Source organism: Oryzias latipes, chromosome 16 (genome assembly GCF_002234675.1).
Source record: "Oryzias latipes chromosome 16, ASM223467v1".
NCBI classification, from domain to species: Eukaryota; Metazoa; Chordata; class Actinopteri; order Beloniformes; family Adrianichthyidae; genus Oryzias; species Oryzias latipes.
The window spans coordinates 1,811,703-1,833,244 of NC_019874.2; the positions used below are offsets into that span (position 1 = coordinate 1,811,703).

At 45.7% G+C, this 21,542-nt stretch overlaps 1 protein-coding gene across 2 annotated transcripts in view; it reads left to right on the forward strand.

Moving 5' to 3' along the window:
* Positions 1-19,470, forward strand: part of tshz1 (teashirt zinc finger homeobox 1) — a 33,244-nt gene extending 13,774 nt beyond the window's left edge. For both annotated transcript variants that reach the window (XM_023964707.1, XM_023964706.1), the window contains exon 3: positions 14,633-19,470. In XM_023964707.1, coding sequence (XP_023820475.1) covers positions 14,633-18,159 — 3,527 coding nt within the window. In that variant the 3' untranslated portion in view covers positions 18,160-19,470. The remainder of the gene's footprint in view (positions 1-14,632) is intronic.
* The last annotated feature ends 2,072 nt before the right edge of the window (positions 19,471-21,542 follow it).

Genomic DNA, 21,542 nt, shown 5'->3' on the forward strand with positions numbered 1-21,542 from the left:
CCGAACACCTCCTGCAACGCCGCCCACCATTGAGCGTTACGAAAGATGGATGTGTCTTTAAAGCTGAGATTGATTGTGGATATCAGAGCTGTGGTGCCATTCATCACCGCAGATATTATTCAGATGAGCAGGATTGAGGAAAGAGGCGGGACTTTCAGCCCATAGGCAAGGCGAGCGTTTTTTTGAGGTGGCGGCAGCGGTGGGGGGTTAATGGGTTTTAGATGAGTGTGTGTCATGTGTGTGTTTGCCGGTGAAGGGTCCGGCTCATGCTGGTGCGTGTATCTTTGTGAGCTCCCCTCACTCTGGTGGCTGTTTTCCCGCTGCATCCTGGCGGTGGGGTGTGTAGCCGTCTGCATTCTGCGACCTCCTTCAGCCTGCTCTCATCAGACACTGATTCAGGGCTTCATTAGGACCCGTGCACTAACCCTGCTTGGTTTTGTGTCCCCGCTTTGGCCGGGTCACGCCTAGAGGCTGGGAGAGAACTGCAGCTCAAGGACTTGCCATGTTTACAGTTTGTTTTCGGTTTTCTGGCTCAGCATCTCATTGTAGCCTTATGGCTGAAGTGCTACTGCGGTTTTGCAGGTCCCCCCCCCTCTTTTGGTGCTTTCCCCACTTGGCTGAAAAGAGCCCTCATTGTGCTAGTCGTCTTTTATTGCGCTGTCTGAAAGAGAGGGATGCACTCCAGTCGGCATTCAAATGCACGTGGTGAAGCAGCCAGCAGAGCAGGACAAACACCGCTGCTTGTAGGCGCTTTTGAAAAGGAGTTATGCAAGCGTGCACGGCTGTGCGTGCACGGAAGGGTGCGAGTCTTCGGGTAAACTCTTGAATGAGAGGTTTTCACTCTCTTTTCCACAGTTTCTTCTCTTTCAGAGGAGTTCATGCCCTGACTTTTTCTGCCCACCTGTCTTCTGTAAATTCTCTGTACTCCTTTTTACTCATTCTCTTCTTCATTATCAGGACTCAAGTCAGGCAGAAATGCAGAAAAAAAGACAGTAATCACACTTTGTGCTGGTACTTTTGTCGTCAGTCAGTGATGGAAATGGGTCTGACTATGAGATTAGAACCTGCCGGTGACTGATGCTATTAGGCAGATATGCCATAGACTTCACTATCTCCTATGAAGGATTAGCGCAAATTATACCGGGAGACGGGCTTGATTTCTCCTCTGCCTGGCTGGATGTGGGCATTTGACGCACTCTAAGTTGACAGCGTCTGTCTCTGCTTAGTTCTCAGAGACAGGTTGTGTGACAGCTGATGCCAGGCGAGGGCTTAAAAAGTGTGGGTGTCTGCGTGTGCGTCCAACGCTGTTTTTGCCTGTGTGCTAGCAGGAAAGTTGTACCCTGACAGGAGTGTGTGTTTGATTTCACATCAATGACTTTTTTCCCCGTATAAAAACGTTTTTTTTTTAGTTGTGTGACAAAGCTTCGTAGCTCTCCCCTTAATTCTTATTGAGAATTATTCTAAAAGTGTCCAGGTGAAGCGGCTTTTCTGGTTTCACCGGAGCTTGGATCTATCATTTTTTAAACTCAGTTGTTGAAGTAGTTATTAAAAAAAGAGAAAGAAATAGACACAGATGTCATAACTCATGATGTGGAGTGGACGAAGCTGTGTGGTCACCTCTCAGGAATGTTTGAGGGAACATGCAAATGCGGCCTGTTTTAGCCCGCTGTCTTCTCGCTCAGCTGATTTACAAGGGTGACATGTCCTTTAATGCTGGGCAGTAAACTGGAGGGGGTGGATTTATAGTTGGAAGCCTTGTTTTCCCCCTCTGGTAACTATAGCAATAGCCCCACCCTCAATGGATGTCAGGTGTTTTTAAGGATAGAGCTGGCAGGAGGAGTTTTAGATCCTCTCTGCTCTCTGGAACATGAAGCATAGACCATTCGGAAGGTTTTTATGACACAAATCAGATCCAGACAATATGATGAGGTCATATTGAGGGAAACCACCTACAAATGTAGGGATCCATGTATAAGAAAATCTTCCAAATTCCTTTTTTTTTTTGCTTGAAAAACTCCAAGTTTGTTTTTTGAAATTATGGTTATGCCATTTTTTTGGCTAAAAATGGCATAACCATAACCATCGCTGCAGAGAAAACCCACCAATCTTCCCTCTTTCCTTTGCTGAGAGCTCTCTGTTTACACTCTCTCCTGCTAGTGTACAGCCCTTCACACCCCCAAACTAACATTAACGGTGCAACAAAAATGGCAGCAATGTATCAGAGCCATCCAGTCGTACAGTTTAGTCGTACGTTCATGGATCTGTCTGTCTGACAGTGGATGATCAGAATGGAGCAGAGCTGGGGGCTTCTGGCCTCCCAACATATTTTCGACGTCACAAATAAGCTTCGCTTCAAACAGCTGTTTTTTGTCTGCTCCTGTATTAACAGAAATAATTTTCTTTAAATATGTCCTTCATCATCAAAAACAGGCTAAATAACCCCCAAAACACATGTTTTGTTGGAGTGGGTCTTCCAATTCTAAATGATTTGCTCAACCGTCATCTTGTCCTTATTTCTGTTCTTGGATATTTTCTCCTTCTGATGATGTGCTGCTCAAAGCAACACTTGACTCTATCAGCAGGACTTGAACTGCTCCAAATGTGCTCAAAAAGACAAATTGTTGTTGAGTATGTGAGACCGGCGTCTTCAAATCAGCCAAATTTTTCCAAATAAAGGCCTTTAACAGCTGTGGTTACTGTGCCTTTTTCCAAGGCACGCTTTTATGCTGAAGTCTAACTGTTATCAGCGTAATTGTGTGCTTGTAGACTGAAGCAACAGCAGCTAAATCAGCCATGAGTGCTTGTGAGAATTTGTGCAGCCTTCAGCAGGTGTGTGACACAGAGTCTCCTGCTTTAACTCTCCCTCCATGTTAACAGCTGTTTACTTTTGGTGTTGATTTCACGGCGAGGCCGCACTGCCCGGCACAAGGTCGATAAACCAGATGAGCAAAAACAGGAAACTTCCTGTAGCCTTTCAAATTACAATCCCTCCTTATTCTGACAGAAATGCTTTTGGTCCGATTTCAATCTTTTATTGTGAAAAATGTGCTTCTTTAACAGTGAAAATCATGAACAGAAAAGCAGGTCATGATCCTTTCTATTGTATAAACTTTGATTTGGTAACAAATATTTAGACTTTTGTCCTCCACAGATTAAATTAGGGACGGACCTCAATCCCTTTGAGTCATCCCAATCCTCGGCCAATTTTAATTTGATGGATTAACTGTTTTTATTCAAAAAAGAATGCATTTTTATGGTGATTAGTTCTAAACTGTGCTGCAAAACTTAAGAAATGTTTTGACTTTTAAAAGACTGGATGGATATAATTTATGTTTGTTGAAACGTTTTTGTCCTTTAAAGTATAGTATATAGAAATACGTTGATGTCATAGAGGGGGCAGTGATTACATGTGATTATGCGTTAGCCGTCTGTAGGCAGGTCGTTTGGACCGCCGCTCAACACGCTTTGACTGATGGGTCTGAGGCCCGCTTTGCTGCTGCCAGCATGGGACTTCATGTTTCTCTATTTATTTCCACGGCCGATGCGTTTCCCCATATAAAGACAGTCTGTGTCCAACCGTGTCATCGCGTGATGGATTGCATCGTCCTCTTCTCTCCGGAAGAGAAGAGGGGGAGCGAGGGAGGGAGGGAGGGATGAGTGGTGGAAAGAAGGAAGGAAAGAAGGAGTGAGAGAGCGAGGAAGAGGAGTGCTGCGGTACAGCAGTGAAGGACATGGCAGCTTAGCGCTGGCCAAAAAGACTGTGCTGAACACCTGCTCCTGTCTCCAACGCCCCTTCAACCTCCTCATTACCTGTCAATCTATCACACGGCAGCCAGATCAAATGTCTGCTGCAGCCAAGACTCGCTCAGGAAGAGAGGGGGATGGAGCGGAAGAAAGAAGGGAACAAGAGGGACAGACTGCATGATGGGAGAGTGGAAAAAAGCAGCAGTGTGTCTTTATTTTTGAAGAAGTCTGAGTAAACTTTGTCTAAAACTTCGGAGGCTCCCCTGCATTGATCACGTTTCTGTAAGTGTTTCCCAAGAGTGGTGATTGGAAAAGCTTTTAAATCCTAAAGATTTTTGGGTTTCTTATCTTTATCTTTTTAGGGACTTTGTTATCTAAAATCAAGTGAATGCTTCTTTCCTTTAAAGACCCACTACCTGTCAACACCCTGTTCAATGGACCTGTATTTTGTATGTAGAGTCTGAAAACAGAATTGCATGGCTACACGTGGAACACGCGTGTACACGGGTCTACATAGACTTTAAATTGACAGTGGTCACTTGAACGCGCGTTGCTGAGTCCGTCGTGAACAGAACTGTAGAGCTAGAGAGATTTTGACCACGTTAAAGGATCTGCTAACTTTTATTCACATCTAGACAGATTTGTTATTTTGTTTCGTTACAACATAATATCAACAAAAAACAAAGAAATATCCATGATTTATACAATAATATGTGTCATTCTACTCAATGAAAACCCTTTGAAATATACAAGACAGTAGTATCAGTTACTGTCTTGGTGATTCTCCTCTGAGAAAAGGTACTGTTGTCCACTGAAGCTTCAGCAACAGTTTCTAACTCAGCCGACTGAATGCTGGACTCTAGGACGGTTGCATGACAAAAGCCAACCTAAAGTCTGACGTGTTCGTGTGTCATGCAGTCTGTGGTTCTAGAAAGTGCTGTTTAGATCCACGGTACAGCACCTGCTTGGCTCAGATGGGCCTCTGAGTGGAGGATTTTTGTGACATGGAAGCCCCTCTGCAGGGAGGCGAGGGGGGACGGCTCCAGTGCGTTGGCTCAGACTGGCACTACATATATGCTGATGCGAGTGCATATGTGTGTTTGGCAGAGGGGGGGGGGCGTCGTGACAGTTTGTGTGGTCATCACCAAGTGCGTGTGCCTTTCCTTTGCGAGGCGGATGAATTTGCTGTCATAAAGGTGCATTAGTGCACACATGACCAGTCCCAGCCCTCCAGTTCTGATCCCTTTCAGCCACCCCCCCCCATCCCCTTCTTTTAAGTCCTCCTCCAGCTCCCTCTCCCCCTCTCGCCTTCAGTGTGTGAGCTGCGGTGATTTACGGTAATTATCCATCGTTGGGTCATCTATCAGGCTTGCTGTTGCTAGGAGATGGAAGCAGCTGCTGCTGGCTGTTGTCTCGTCAGGGACAGTGCATGTGTGTGTTTGGACATGCCGGTGTTTGTGTGTGTTTCCAGGGATCTGGGCAAAGATGCGTGCTTGGGGGTGATTATGTGTGGGAGGGGGGACTCTTGTGTGTATTTGTTCGGCCGTGTGTTCAGGTAAAGCGGGCCATCTTGGCGGTGGTGGGGATTTAAAAGCGCAGGTGGTGGAAGCACAGAAAGAAGCAATGGAGTCAATGGGTGGGGGGAGGGATTAGAGGACGGAGACAGATTTTGGTGAGGGGGGGGTCAGAGGTTGAAAGAGGCCAGGTGGAGTCTGATATGTTTTTGGGGAGGGTGCCCAGCTTAAAAGGCACAGGTGTGTGATAGACAGGGGGAACTTGATGATGAATGTATCCAGGCAGAAGGACAGAGAAGAAGTTTTTAAAGGACTTGTTTCTGTGGCTGCTGGCTCAAATCCCTGCTAAGGCTTTGGTACTGACAGAATTATTTCCAGCTTTAATGACCACTTATTGTTATCAATTATGTTTACAGTAAAACTCTTATTTAAAGGGCCAAATATTGAATCAGTGTGACAAAATTACATATTTAAAAACAGGATGTTTTTAAATCAGAAACAGGCACAACACAGTTAGCGCCACAGTTAGCATGCTTGCTACAAGGAGTTTGCACAGCAAAACAAAAGAACAAACACCATAAAAGAAGATATAAACATACTTAAACCTACTTTAGGTTTCACTCCGATCTTCTCTGGATCTATTAGAAAAGTGTTCCAAGTTATCATGATTATGCCGTTTTTAGCCAAAAACAAAGAACTCGTCATTTTCTAGGGCATAGTTTCAGTTGCTGAAAGCTCTCTGTTTACACTGTCCTGCTAGCTTATAGCCCCTCACACCTCCAACCTAACATTACCAGTTCAACAAAAATGCAGAGCAATAAGCTTTTCAAAATACATTTTAAGATTCGTTTTCTTCATATATGTCCTCCATCATCAGAAAAGTCTTTAAAGAACAAAACAAAACCAGAAATTTCCAAAAACGAAGCCCTGCTTAGGAAAAGATAAAAACGGCCGATACATTTTTTGACATCTGGTGAACAATGTCTCTGGGTTGAGACGTAACTTTTTGTTAAAATAAGTCATATGCTCTTTAATAGTCACCTCACAGTTCCCTTAATGTATCACAAGAATAAAAAAAATGAAAATATATGAATATCTATAATCTATATCTATGAGTATCTATAATATAAAATGCAAATTGCATGTTTTGTTTAGTCATTTCAACTAAAGGTTTGCTTGTAAGTCAGTTTTTTCCTGTTGGAGTCGTTTGGGAGGAACACAGAAATAATTTGTTCTAGAAAAGCACAGAAAAGCTTTTCTCTAAATATTTATAACCAAAGTGATGATTTCCTTTTAAGGTTTTGTGTTTTACAGCCTTCATGACGGAACCATCTTCAGTTTTGCTATCACATGGGGTCCAGATGACCCCCCCCCCTTCCATTCACGTGTTCTCCCTACCATGACAAAGGTGGATAAAGGCGGAAAGATTTCATGAAATCCATGGACACCAGTGAAGATCACAAATCATTGAAGAAAATGATATTTCAACAGGCACAAATGAATTATTTCTTGTAAGTCCTTTGCCCAGCCTTCTTTTTGCTGTTTGCTGGATACAAGCTGCACATCCATACCGGCCACAGCATCTGTAAGGACAGCGTATAGTTTCAGCTCTCCATACCAGCCTAATTAACGCCGGTTAGCATTTGTCATTGCATTTAGGGGTGAAGATTAAGAACACCTCTCAATTAATCTGCAATCAGCCTGTTTGTTAATTAGCTAACCTGTTCTAAGTGGCCTTCAGGGCTCTTGTGTAATTAGCTAAGCTGCTGAGAAGCAGGTCTGTGTGTTGACATTGACCTAATACGTACACATGTACAAACAACACACACACACAAACACACGCGGCACATATACTGTAGAAGACGAAGCCTTTGCACTGGATGTCTGCAGTCACAGTCAAGCGGGGAGCTTTGAGAACTACTCACAAACACACCTTCGCACTTTCAGGAAAACCGTATGTGTGCACAAACACGCGCATACCAGCTTTATTAGGAGCTGCATGCGTGTGCGCCTCATCCAAGTCGACATATTTGCCCACCGTCGTGCTTGCAGCAATGCGCTGATTATTTCTCCTTTCAATAGCTCAACTGCATCCCTCAATTCTTCGATAAAACAGGAGGGGAAAAAAATATCTATATATAAATATAAATATATCTACTGTACTGCTCATGCACCCTTTTGAACTTCCCATCCTTTTCAAGTGCAACAGCATTCCCCACCAAAACGAACAGCTTCTCCATGGCTGTGTCGAAGCATTTTCTTTTCGAGCTCACTTCAAAGCCATTTGTTTACTCTGCCGCCTCCTGACATTGTCTGTGGTAATTAAAGGAGCGCACAGAAATTTATGGTTTAATTATACAGGCCTTGTTATGCAGAGAGGACCAGGATGGGGTGATATGCTCAATAAAAATAAATAAATTCCATACGGGGGTTTATTGAACCTGCTTTCTTGCATTGAGGGTGCCATAGCTCTAGCTGTTCAGGTGTGTGTGTGTGTGTTACTGCATGACTGTGTTTGCAAATGTGTGTATGTTTATTTATGGGTTACGTTGCAGGACAGCTGCAGCTCAGTGCGAGTAGGTGAGAAGTAAAAAAAAAGCCAGATGAATTGCAATCGATTATTTCTGGTCGGCTGTATTGATCTCTGAACATGTTAAAGCCTGCTCTGCTCCATGAAGAACAGTCAGTCAGTGCCCCCCCCGCACTCCCCCAGCAGGCCCTTCACCAACTAACACGTGCTTATGCTGTATGTGCTGCATAATTCTGCCTGCATTGTCACTGCACGGCGGTGTTAAAAGCACAGACTGCAGTGTGTGTGTGTGTGTGTGTGTGTGTGTGTGTGTGTGTGTGGTATCACCGCTCTGTAATGGAGAGGGATCTTGGCTGTGGCCTGCAAGCAGCTTCTCTGAACTGATCTTTAAATAGCATTTGCTCTATAAATAAAGCACCAGCACCTTCCTCACGTACGCTTTCCTCGCACACAGATCTTCCTCAGACACAACTTTTACGGCAAAAACTGCCCATTAATCTATACGTTGGTTCAGAACCAAGGCGGGGGCATGGTGACACATGTGGAACGTGAGCTGTACTATTGACCTCTCCAGACTCTGACCCTCATTTTTGCTAAATATTAAGGGGGCGTAACAATTCAATTCAACAACAATTCAATTCATATTATAATTTCTGATCCAATTCTTAGTCGATGTTGGTTCATTTTAAGCGATCTGAATTACTATAAGGACATTTTTAGCCAAAATGTTAGTTCCCTAAAGTTCAGCCCACTGTTGTTTTTCCACATCCAAAAAATCCAAAGGGAACATTCTTAGAACATTCTAGACACTGGATGGTCACATGACTTTATTCAAAGTCTGTCCACACATTGGACTGGAATGATGGTTAAACAGTTTTTGCTGACATCACATGTATGTTGTCCGCTGATGCACTTGGTCATTTCTATGTTATAGTAAAATAAACCTACCATGTCTCAATCTAAAAGGTATTTTCCAATTGTGATTTCATTTTGAGATGAATTTTTAATGGTTCAGGTTGATTAGATTTGATTCATCAATAAAGTCGATTCGTTGTTGCACCAAAATATTGATCCCACATGCACATGAAGCACATGGAGGTGACTGATGCTTTGGATCCCGCGGGTCAGAACCTGGCTACCTCCGCTGGTCGCTCTGCTGATCTTCAGGCCGTCATCTGCAGCTTTTCACAGTGCAGCCATTCTCCTGGAGCTCAGCTTGACCTGAAGCAGTTCCCAGGAAAGCTCTGCTTTGACTCACTCTGCTTGTAACTGCCAATAAGACAGCCTTTTCATGCTAATCCTGTTTGCACAGCACTTCATACATCCCTTCATTATGTAGCCGCGTTACTTGAAGGCAACGTGTCCGCTCCGCCGCTGGCTGCTCGGCTCAACCCAGACTCAAAATGTTTTGAAACGTGGTGCGGGGATAAATTGGTACAGCGAGCTGGAATGCTGCAGCAGTTATTTAAGGCTCTGTAGGTGCTGCCTAGGCCATATGCTCCCATTATTACGCTTGGGAGGGGTCCATGTGGGCGTGTGAGCCAGGCTGGGGAGAGGAGGAGGAGGAGGAAAGTGAGACCAGGGAGGTAATGGAGGGCAGGCAAAAGGTACCCGAGGAATTATTTTAAAGGAGAGTCCTCCCATCGAACGCAGGAGGAATGTTAAGGAAGGGATGCCTTAGATGAGAGCGAATTAGCCGCTGGAGTAAATGATCACCCTCAATATCCGGCTCTTTCACCGTCGTCTCTGCATAATTCATCGCATCAGAATTTGAGGTGCAGCCACGTATATTTCATGAACTCCTGAACTTCTCACCATTTTTGTTCCCAAAATGAAGCGGGATTTAAAAAGACTAATGACAACACTCTGTGCTAATTGATTTGTTGCAAAGTGAAATAAGCTCACACGACTGCAGAGTGACAATGGAAAATCCAAACCAGGGCTGCAGGTAAAATGAGTTCCTCTTCCACACAATTCAATATTTATCCGTTTGGAAAACACGGCCCACACACAGCTTTGCAGCAGCTTCACATCTCTGTCTCCTTTCTTCCCCCCTGCATTTCTGTTTCTTCCTCCTCTCTGCTCAGTCTCTTGTCAGACTGAGGCCTGTGTTCCTGATCAGGGCATTGCTCTCATGTTAGCCGCTTCACGGAAAGCACATCCCAGCACTCCCTCTGACACGCCGGCAGCAGCATTACCATAATTGGCTTTTCTACATGACGGGACAGAGGAAATAATAATGTCATTTTATTTACAGCCCTCTTGTCCCAGTCCGAGAGGTATCACCCCCACCCCCCCACCCCCCCGTTCCTGTGCGAGTCTCGTTCTGCCACGGCGTGTAGGTCAAGCGATGGCTTTTTGATCAGCTCCTGTCCAAAGCCATCAGAGCTGAGAGGCACGTAATGGAGAGCAGGGTGACAAACAGAATCTGGGGAAGGAATAAGACTGCCAGTTTCCTATTAGGGGCCGGCCTAAACGGCCCCTGCCCACCCTCACCTCCACCCCCACCGCCATTCTCCGCCTCAGACCCACACCCGCACTGCCTAAATCACATGAGTGAAGGGGTGCGCGATTGGACATTAGTGCCGCAAATGACTGCCGTGATTGCCCGCTCTTCCCAAACTCGCATCAAATAAATAAAGAAATGCGTGTAAATAAATAGAAGGAGGGGTGTTGGAGAGGGGGGGCTGGCGGTGGAGGGGAAACTGACTGGTTTCATCGCCGTCTTTTTGCTCCCCCTCCTCTCTCCCTCCCGTCTCATTGCCTTTCTGCCTTTCTTATCTGGTTTGTTTGGCTTTGACAGCGGCCAAATGGTGAAGCTCCGCGGGCCTGACAGAGAGTTATATTGATTTAACAACCAGCAGACTCTCAGCAAAGAAAAGAGGGGAGAGGAGGAGGGGAAGAGAGGGGAGAGAGCAAAGTTTTAAAAAGGAGTGATAAGTTTCTGCATCGCTCCTTGCCAAAGTGCTGACATGTCTGCTGGAAGTGTTTGACTGGAGTATTTACAAAAATCCTGTCAGAAGAGAAAGTAGTTAACATCCTTTAGAGGGAAATGTTTAGAGATGACTTAAAGTCCCACTCCCATCATCCTTTGTTCCCACTGGCCTTTTGGTTCTGATTGTGCCATTTTTTTGACTAAATCAAAAACCTTATCATTTTCTAGGACATAGTCTCTGCAGAGCGGCAGGAGTTTGTTAGAGGTTTCCCCCTGCCATGGAGTAAGCCCTCCCACACTTCCTGTTATCCATCTAGCCCCCACCCTCCTAACCTAACATTACCAGTGTAACAAAATGGCGAGCAAATCAGTGCAGTTTGGATCCAGATTCCAGCTCAGACGAGGAAATAAAAGTGGTTCATGGATCTAGTCGTCCACTAGTGGATGCATCAGAATGGAGAGGAGCAGGGGGCTTGTTGCCCTTCCAGCGTCTTTTCTACGTATTTTTCAAGCTCAATTTGAAAAAGAAATATTCAGAAATGCAAATTTGAGCCACTTCTCTTTAAACATGTCCTCCATTATTGGAAACATGTTAAAACACCAAAAACACTGTTTTAGTTGGAGTGGTTCTTTAAGCTCAGTGTTGTGCTGGTATGAGACTCAGAATTTACCAGCAAGTAGTCATAATAAATCATCTGTCGTGGCAAAACATGGAACAAGGGGGTCCAATGGGATGCTTTTGGTTTCCTCACATAGAACAGAAAACGTCTAAATCCATTTTCCCCCAAATTACTATGGATTCTATATTTGAAGACCAGAAATAAAATGAAGAAAAAGTATGTCTGAAAAAAAAAAGCTTGTGTCAACATAAAAGTACAGTTCACATGAAATGTTACATAATATTCACTATTAAATGGTCTCTATAAACCTCTAAATGTAAAGCACAAGAAATGAATGGTTTTCCTATTCTAAAGTACAAACACAATTTGTTTTGTGTTTGACTAAAATAATTCTCCACTTGTTCTTTCTAGCAACTACAGGGAAGTGTGACAGAAAGGTCCAGGATTGTTTACAGCACTCCAATCCCAATCCAGAAACCGCACACACACTTCTTAGAAAGTTCTGGGGGCTGCATATTATTGATTTCATGACAAATCCTGTGGGCTGGGAGACGTTTGAACGCGGGCTGCATTTGGCGCATGGGCCGGACTTTGGACATGCCTGACTTAGAAGACTTATTATTTGAAAAGCAATAATACAAAATACATGGGTAGACCTTTGAAGCTTCCAGCACAATTTTTGGTGACATGCAGAACAAATTGATGCACCTTTTATAGAGGTGCTCATAAAGAAGCAGCTGGAAGCCCATTTTGGAGCACGTTGTGTTGAATCCTGCATTAACCTTGAGCGTAGATATCTGGAGAGATCAGTGACACTAAAGTGCTAATTCTTGGCTGCTCGATGGGTATTGTTGGTGATGTGGCGTGGCTGGTGGTGGGCTTGATTGCTGCTGCTTCTGACAGTGAGTCTGCGGTCCCATCCTGGCCGCGCTGCCGCCTGTCTCCTTGATGGCGGCACGTCCCCGAGCAAAAGTGACAGGCGCTTTGGCGCCCGTGCAGATGGCCCTGCTCACAGCGATCACCCTCTCAGCAAACCAAACTGCCGGGGACGGCGAGCGTTTCGGGCCCCGCCCCTTCTCTGTTAATGTTGTTCCGCATATGTGCATACAGGACCGGAAAAAGAAGCCTAATCTGCTCGCCAGTCAGGAACACGCATCTTCTAGTTGCTGTGATTCAGTCAATGCGCAGCCCCTAATAATCTCCTCACGTTTTGGCATCCTGTCCGGATGGATGCAGCTTTTCAAAACAGATGAAGAGATCAGACTTAGCTGCATTTCCCCTCTAATTTTTTGCGTTTATGGCTTACAAAATTGTCCACTTGCTGCCTGTGATTTTTACAGATGTCTGTCTCTCCCAGGCTTTTGTCTGTGTGCTTTTGATATCTCCCTCTTTGTTGTTTCCATGACAACATAGTAGGACAGGAATTGATTGACAGGGATCGTCAAAGAGTTCCCTGGCGACCTGCACATGGTTGGAAGCCCCTCCCTGCTGCAGTCTGTGTTTTGTCACTCACCCAGGGAGATTTCTGATGTGCTGCCTCTCATTCCGGTGTGCGTGTTGAACACTGCCAGCTTTTTTTCCCCTCCTCTGGCTCCAGTTGACATGAGTGACTCACGTAGGTAATTCCTACTGTATGTTTGCACAGTTCCTCTGGGCTTGCCAAGAGTGTGTAGCCATTCTGCAGGATGCTTTTGTACTGTAAACGGCTGATATGTATTGATAGCCTCCTCTGCTGGAAGACGGTTAGTGAGAGGGAAGGCGGGGGGACGCAGGACGCTCTGCAGATGTGCGGTAGCGAGTACGCCACATAATGCTAATCTGCTGTGTCAGGGATTTTCAGGACTTTTAGAAACTGTCTCGGTCTCAGTCTGTCAGTGGGATTGAAGCGCAGCCAGGTTCTCCTGTAGCGCTCTCATTTCACAAAAATCCTGTCAGGCGTTGGAGGGGGGGGTTGCTCATTTAGGTAGGGGTGTATCAGTGGTACACAGAAAACTCAGTCTTATAGGCAATATTATGGTCGGTGGGTTCAGGTTTGAACTACAAAGTGTGTAAGAAAACAGATAGGAACGGGAAAGCGAGCGCGTTCCAACGAAGCAGGCACTTAGGGAGGCGCTCACACACATGCACATCATCATGCAGTCACAGTTGATGGTGCAGCTGCTAACCTCCCCCACCTCCTCCACCCATCTCCTCTCAGGCAGCAGTAAATGGTGCCAGTGTATATATATCAGGTATTATGTCCACTTAGATTATGATGTGACAGGTTAGCGTGCCGTTTGAAGTTGACAGCACATCTGTTTCATCAGGAGAGACTGATACTGGCATCTAGGACACACATCTCACCATGCAGGAAGGAGATAAAGGAAGAAGCTAGGGGGTTGTCTTTCCTGTCTCCCTGCCTCCCTCACAGCCAGTCTTCTCTCCCCCTTTTTTTCCCATCCTCCCCTTCGCTCCAATGCAGCCTCCTGCTTACTTTTCGTTCTCCTGCACATCTTCTTTTCACTCACTTGTTCTCCCTCCAGCCACCTCCCGTCTCTCCTACTTATTGCTGCTTTCAGTGTCTTCCCCACCTTCCACACACACACTCGTCTTCTTTGTTTTTGCCTTTCTGTATCCCTCAAGTAAACCTTTTACGTCTTTGTTTGTTGGGTTTTTCTGCATTTTTGATCAGAATAGGTTTTTCTTTTTCTTCTGGTTTAGTTTGGACTCTTTTCTTCGGGGGCAGATGTTACATTTCGAACCTTAATGCCACTGTTCTGCCTGATACTGCTTATTATTTCAGGTTAAAAATTGACCTTAATCCCATCAAAAAAGGTTGAGAAAACGCTTAATAATTTTAAATGGACTCGATGAGATAACAGCATGAAACTGTGGTTGAACAAAAGAAAAAAAATGAAGGGAAAGGGAGAATTGAAGAGCCAAGCATGCAGCTGGCTAACAAGGCCAAACAGCCAGTGATTTCCTGGGGAACATCAGGCATGTGTGGAAGAATAGATAGTTAGGAAGGAAAAGGACAACTGTCAGAAGCTCAGTGATTTATTTTTCCCTTGGAGGCTTTTTTCACCACTGGCTTTCAGAGCCACATGTGTGCAAAACACACACAAACTCATGCATGCATGCATGCGTACAGACACGCACACACGCATGCTGACTTTGGATGAGACTGAAAGCCTGCATTTCAAATCACCGAGTATTCACTTCGTGGTATTTTGACAGCGGTCCTGTTAGTGTGTTGTAAATCTTTAATTCGACAGAGCTGACCTCTTTTATCTCTTTCTTTGGTTTCCAGCGTACATGCCCGAGGATGAGCTCAAGGCAGCCGATCACGACGAGGAGGAGCACCTTCAGGATGACGGCCTATCATTAGACGGTCAGGACGCCGAGTTCCTGTGCAACGAGGAAGAGGAGGATGTGGATGGAGGCCAGCCGCCTAGCTACAGAGACTCCCCGCTCAGTAACGGCACTAACCCTGATGCTGGATATGGATCTCCGCTCAGCGACGCCAGTGACCGACTTGCAGACTTTAAGAGCCCCTCCTACAGGGATGGTCAGGAGAGGGAAGGCGCTGCACTTCCCTCTCCCTTCCGTCCCAGTAACGGCCTGTCCTTCCAGGACAGTCTGGCACGGATGAACGCTGTCTATGCAAACCTCATTTCAGAGGCCTCTTGGTCAAGCCTCACCATGGACATCATGAAGTCTAAGTCTGCTGCAGCTGGCAGTGGCAATGGTGCCCCAAACTCTGCAGAGCCTGTTTCTACTGCCTCTGCCTCTACAACAACCACCATTAACAAGAGCAGTGGTGGCAGCGTGGCTAACAGTCACCACAATGGCAGGAGCTCCTCCTCCACTGTCAACCACACAAGCAACGTGAGTGCCACTAATGGCACTGCAGCTAGCTCTGTTAGCAGCCACAGTGCCTCCAGCAGCAGTGGGAGCAGCAGTGGTGCAGCCAGTAACGGTAGCGGAATCACTTATGACTGGCACCAAGCGGCACTTGCCAAAACCCTTCAGCAGACCCCATACCACCTTTTACCTGAGCCCAGCCTCTTCAGCACGGTGCAGCTCTACCGGCAGAACAACAAGCTGTATGGCTCTGTCTTTACTGGTGCAAGCAAGTTTCGCTGCAAAGACTGCAGCGCTGCCTACGACACACTGGTGGGTCTGACGGTCCACATGAACGAGACAGGCCACTATCGAGATGACAACAAGGACAAAGACGAGGATCAGGGCAAGCGCTGGTCCAAGCCACGCAAGCGCTCCTTGATGGAGATGGAAGGGAAGGAGGATGCTCAGAAGGTGCTGAAGTGCATGTACTGTGGTCACTCTTTTGAGTCCCTGCAAGATCTCAGCGTTCATATGATCAAGACCAAGCATTACCAGAAAGTGCCTCTAAAAGAACCAGTGCCAGCCTTGGCTACAAAGTTGGTGCCAACGTCAGCTAAAAAACGCGCTATTCAAGACGCTCTAGCTTCGCCCTGCTCCCCAGACTCTGTCCACGTTGGCAGCGGTGTCGGCAGCATTCCTCTGAGCGACGCAGGCAAAGACACGAAAGCTACTGCTAATCCCTACGTGACTCCGAACAATCGATATGGCTACCAAAACGGTGCGAGCTATACATGGCAGTTTGAGGCACGGAAAGCTCAGATACTCAAATGCATGGAGTGTGGGAGCTCACACGACACACTCCAACAGCTAACTGCCCACATGATGGTCACAGGGCACTTTTTGAAGGTTACAAACTCTGCATCTAAGAAGGGCAAACAGCTAGTCTTTGATCCAGTGGTGGAAGAGAAGATCCAGTCTATTCCATTACCACCAACCACAACCAGACTCCCAGTTCCTAGTAGTGTTAAGTCCCAACCAGTGTCCCCGGCCCTCTCCTCTGCATCAGAGGAAAAAAGGGAAGGGGGGGACGAGGAAAAAGTTGAAAGCTGTGAGCCAGTGGATAAAAAAATCAAAGAGGAAAAGGATGACGCAAGTGAGAAATCGGAGAATGATATCACGTCATATAAATACCTCAGAGAAGAAGATCTCGAGGAGGCACCGAAAGAAGGTTTGGACATTCTGAAATCTCTTGAAAACACAGTATCCAGTGCCATCAGCAAGGCCCAGACAGGCGCACCCACATGGGGGGGCTACCCCAGCATTCATGCCGCCTACCAATTGCAGGGGGCCATGAAGAGCTCTGCCACTGTTCTGCCCCCAACCGTCCAAAGTGTTCAGATGCAGCCAATGTTCAACAGTGGGCTACGAGGTCTTGTGAGTGACCCCAACTCTGTCATCCAGTCCCCTCATAGCCCTTCTTCTCCTACACCCCTGAGGAGCAATGTCACTGCCATGGAGGAGCTTGTGGAGAAAGTGACGGGCAAAGGTGCCACCGTCAAGAAGGAAAAAGAGGAGAAGGTGGTGAGCATGGAACGATGCAGGCCTCCATCATTAGGCAAGTCTCCTTCTCCTGCACTGAGAGAGCAGCTACCGTCTCCCAACGATCTTTCTGTAGGAAAACCATCTGGTTTGAGAAGTAGCAGCCCCGGAAGTGTGGATTCAGATCTAATCTGTAAGAAGGAACCCAAAGAGAGTCCTGTAGATGGCCACAACAGTCACTCTAAGAATGGTTCTGATGCATGCCAATCCCCTGTAACCAATGGCTGTAACAGTCTCGGCATCATCACAGATCACTCACCTGAAAGCCCTTTCGTCAACCCTCTCAGTGCACTCCAGTCGATCATGAACACGCACCTGGGGAAGGCGTCCAAGCCCATAAACCCAAGTGCAGATCCTCTGTCTATGCTGTATAAAATCAGCAACAGCATGATGGATAAACCCGCTTTTAATGCCATTCCTCAGGGCAAACCAGCTGAGCCCATCAACCACTACCAGCTGTACGAAAACAACGATCAGCCTATAGATCTAAGTAAAAATAAGTCTAACACTAACAGCAGCAGTAAAAGCAACACCAGCGTGCTGGTGAGCAACAGCAGTGTAAACGGCAACAAACCCCTAGTTTCCCCGCCTGAGTCTGTCTCCTCTCCTCTGCGAGAGAACGCTCTGATGGATATTTCTGACATGGTGAAGAACCTCACAGGTAGGCTGACGCCCAAGTCTTCAACGCCCTCCTCCATTTCGGAGAAGTCAGATGCTGATGGCAGCACGTTCGAGGACGCTTTGGAGGACCTCTCACCGGTGCAGAAGAGGAAAGGGAGGCAGTCCAACTGGAATCCGCAGCATCTCCTCATCCTGCAGGCTCAGTTTGCCTCAAGCTTAAGGGAGACTCCCGAGGGCCGCTACGCCATGACTGATCTGGGCCCTCAGGAGAGGGTCCATATCTGTAAATTTACAGGCCTCTCCATGACCACCATATCTCACTGGCTGGCTAACGTCAAATACCAGCTGAGACGGACTGGGGGCACCAAGTTCCTGAAGAACATGGACTCGTGCCAGCCTGTGTTCCTCTGTAGTGACTGTGCCTCCCAGTTCAGGACTCCCTCCTCCTACATCAGCCACCTGGAGTCTCACCTGGGCTTCAGTTTGAAGGACCTGTCCAAGCTGTCAGCTGAGCACCTACGGGAGCAGCAGGCTGCCTCAAAGGTGATCACAGACAAAATGACATTCGGCAGCCCCCTGTCAGCCTTGTCCACGCCGGAGGACGACACAGGCTCGGTGTACCAGTGCAGACTCTGCAACCGGACATTCGTCAGCAAGCACGCAGTCAAACTGCACCTCAGCAAGACCCATGGCAAGTCTCCAGAGGACCACCTGGTTTTTGTCACCGCTCTGGAGAAACTGGAGAAGCTGGACAAAATGGAGAAAGTTTAATCATGAAAGCATGTGAGCCACTGAGGGGAGAGACTGACAGCTGTGGAACTGACTAGAATTTCATTGCACTAAAAAGACATTGTTCACAGTTACTGCACTGGGCCGAGTGAGCCACCAGAAAAATATCAGTCTTACTATTTTTAGTTGTGACAACTGCCTGACTGGACCATGTCTTTTAATGTGTTTCTTTTATTTTCATTCGCCAAGCTTTTTTACACTTATTTTGTAATATATTTATATGCTATTTGTCCGATCTGTGCATGTATTTTAGTGAAACAAGGTTCAATTTGAGATTTTTATCTTTTCATGGCAAAAATGCAACTACTGCGTCAATGCTGAAGGTGGAGAGAGGACAGAAAGGGTGGAGAAGGAGAAAGAACCTGTACAATACTTGATATGAAGAAGATGAACATTAAAAAGCGAATGAGAGAAAACGCTGAAAGACTGAAGTAGCACCTTAGATGGTTTGAATTATGGCGTTGTAAAGAAATGTGTATTAAAATATCATTCATTTGTTCAAATCTAATTTGAAAAGAAAAAGTCAAGTATTTTTTTTTTTATTCCTCTCCTTTTTTGCTTTGATGTATTGTTTGTTTCCCTGGCATTTCCTTGTTTTAAAGTATCAATGGCCTGCTTTAAAAAAATTATAAAACATTTGTGTATTTGATTAAAAAGTAATAATTTGAAGAAAAGCTGCTTCTTGGAGTCAATCAGTGAAAGTGGACGGCCATCAGTATGCAAGTTTTCTGTTAAAAAAAGAAAAATACTTTCCTTGCTGTGAAGTATCAACTTATAGCAATTTTCCAGTTGTATGGTTTGTTACCACCTTCTCTTTCTAAATGTGTGCTGTAGAGCGAACCGTCCGTTCCATGTACATGCCCACCAGTGAAATGCAAGTAATCCATGTGACATATCTTACATTTGAAAAACAGCTCAGCATTCTTTGTATCTTAAGGTGTGTGCATTCTCTAACTTTTATACTGTCATTTTATATACAAAAAGGATAAAAAGTAAAAACAGATGGTGTACATAGATATATGCCGTAGAGCTACGGAAAATGTCCTTTTTTAAAGAAAATACAAGCTTTGGCTCAGTTTACATAAATGGTTTTAATTATCCTTGCATCCAATTTGATGCATGAAATGGTGTGGAAAATAAATAAAAAGCGATGCACAATGACTATACCTTTCAATGTTTTATCGAACATATTGTAAAAAAAAAGGAAGAAAAACAACTTTTTAGCACCAACTAGTTTGTTTCTTTTCTTTCTCAATTGTAAAATAAACCCCAAAGCAGTTGGTAACAGTCGTATATTTGTGGTTGTGTGTTCTTTTGTCATGGCAGTGCACCAAACTCCAAATCTGTAGCTGTTGGGCAAATTAAAGCATTCACACCCATATCAAATCCTAACCCAGTCTAACAGGATTTCCTTTTATGGTCGCTCCACACTGCGGCGTTGCAGAGGTGAGATCCAAAATGTCTATTTGGACTCTTTTTTTTCTTTTTTTGTGCTGCAACAGGCCTTTTTTTAAGGAAGGAGAGTCACTGGTGTCATCCTCATAACTGATGACTGAGCTGCATCATACCGCCAGTGATTGTGATGATGAAGATGGTGATGATAAGCCTGTAAGGCTGCCTATTGTGCTGCCAGAACCCCATGCTCGGCTTGTGACTGGCCTTTGGAGGGCCGCTCTGAAAGAATCAGTGTTGTGTTAATGACGGCAGTGCACTTTTGCCTTGCTTCTTGGAAGTAAATCAGATGGGTGTCTGCTCTGGTTAGGAGTCCGTCCTGGAGGAGCTTTTATTAAAAGCGAGCTATAACATATTTGCATGGAGGAAGGCTGCGGCGCAGTAGCAGACGGCAGCCGTCTTCACAGACTGACGCTCGCGCCCAAACCATCTCCTTCATTTGTTGTCACCTTTCCCTAAATAAACATAATTCCTCAGATACACCTTTTTAGTAGAAATGCTTGTTTTTTATAAAAGTATTTTCACATTTTTTGTGCTTTATTTTAATCTTACAAGACAAAATCTAGAACCTGGGTGTTCATCAGATACTAGAGCTTACAGGGACTCATTTAAAACCATGACCTCTACATGATACCACGTCGGCGAGCTGTGCGGCGAGCTGTGTTTTTCCTTCTTGGCCAGCCCTGCAGGTGAGGCATCCACATCAGGAATCTGATCTCTCATCTCACCCTCACGTCTCAAGTTCCTGACAGAGTACTTACAGTTCCAGCCTTTGTGTGGAAGCAGCCATGCTGCAGTGTTATGACTTCCATCCCTCACATTCACAACATGTCTCATGTCAGCTGAGTTAGTCACACACACAAACACACACACACACTCACTGCAGTGGGGTTTTTTTTTTTGCAATTACCCACCTCAATCTGGCTGCACCTTTCTGTGTTGATACATGGATTTAGTGACAATGGAAACACTGGCAATAGCTGATTAGACCAGCTAAAGATGCAACTTCCTTAAAAAAAAGATTCTTGCTATAAAACAAACAAGACAGATAAATATGTTGCAAGATAGTGTTCCCTGCACGCCGCAAAAAAACGAGAACCTTGCAGGTTTAATACCCCAAAGCTAGACCTGTAATTTTGCAGTGCCGTCAGATAACTCCTGAGCCGATAGAGGCTCTTCTCTGCATTGTTAGACATCAGCGTACTGTTTCCTGTGCGTATTCTATGTAAATTACATGTGATAATCGCCACGCAAGGCACAATGCCGGTTCCCGTGGTGCTAACGGAAACGGAGAGTAGATAAACGCAGGCAGGGCAGATTTGCATAGTCTTTGTGTTTCGGGCGCTGCTGAACGTGAGCCCTGAGGATTGGTGGGGATTTCCTCAAGGTTTTGTATAAGTAAATGCCTACTTCCTCCCAGGGCGGGGGCCATTATGTACAGCAGACAGGGGTGGGTGTAGACAGAGGGCGCAAACAGAATAACAAAATTACCTGGGCTGGTAGGAACAGAGGAGGAAATGTTAACCCCTAGAATTGCAGCACGTCTGGGTTATGTTGGTGTTGATGTGTCAGTGACTTCATGACCCCCTTGATTTCGAGGTGTCACCTCACAGCTAAGGCCCACAGGGAGATCAAACAAACCAGAGGGCATCTCCTCCCCACAGGTCCCCCAGCTTGTGGCTTACCTCAAAATGCAAGTGCGCTCCAGGGAAACCCACCTGACAGGTCTTTTGTTGGGCTTTGGGTGTTTGGGGTCGCTGCTCCAGGTTTGTACAAGATAGTCAAAGCAGGAAAACAAAGCAAAAGTTCACTCTGAGGATCACAGCGAGTACAAAAGCCCACCTTCGCTTGCAACTCCAGCGTTCGGTATAATACCTCGCCGCAATACCTCACAACAAACAATCCTTGACAAA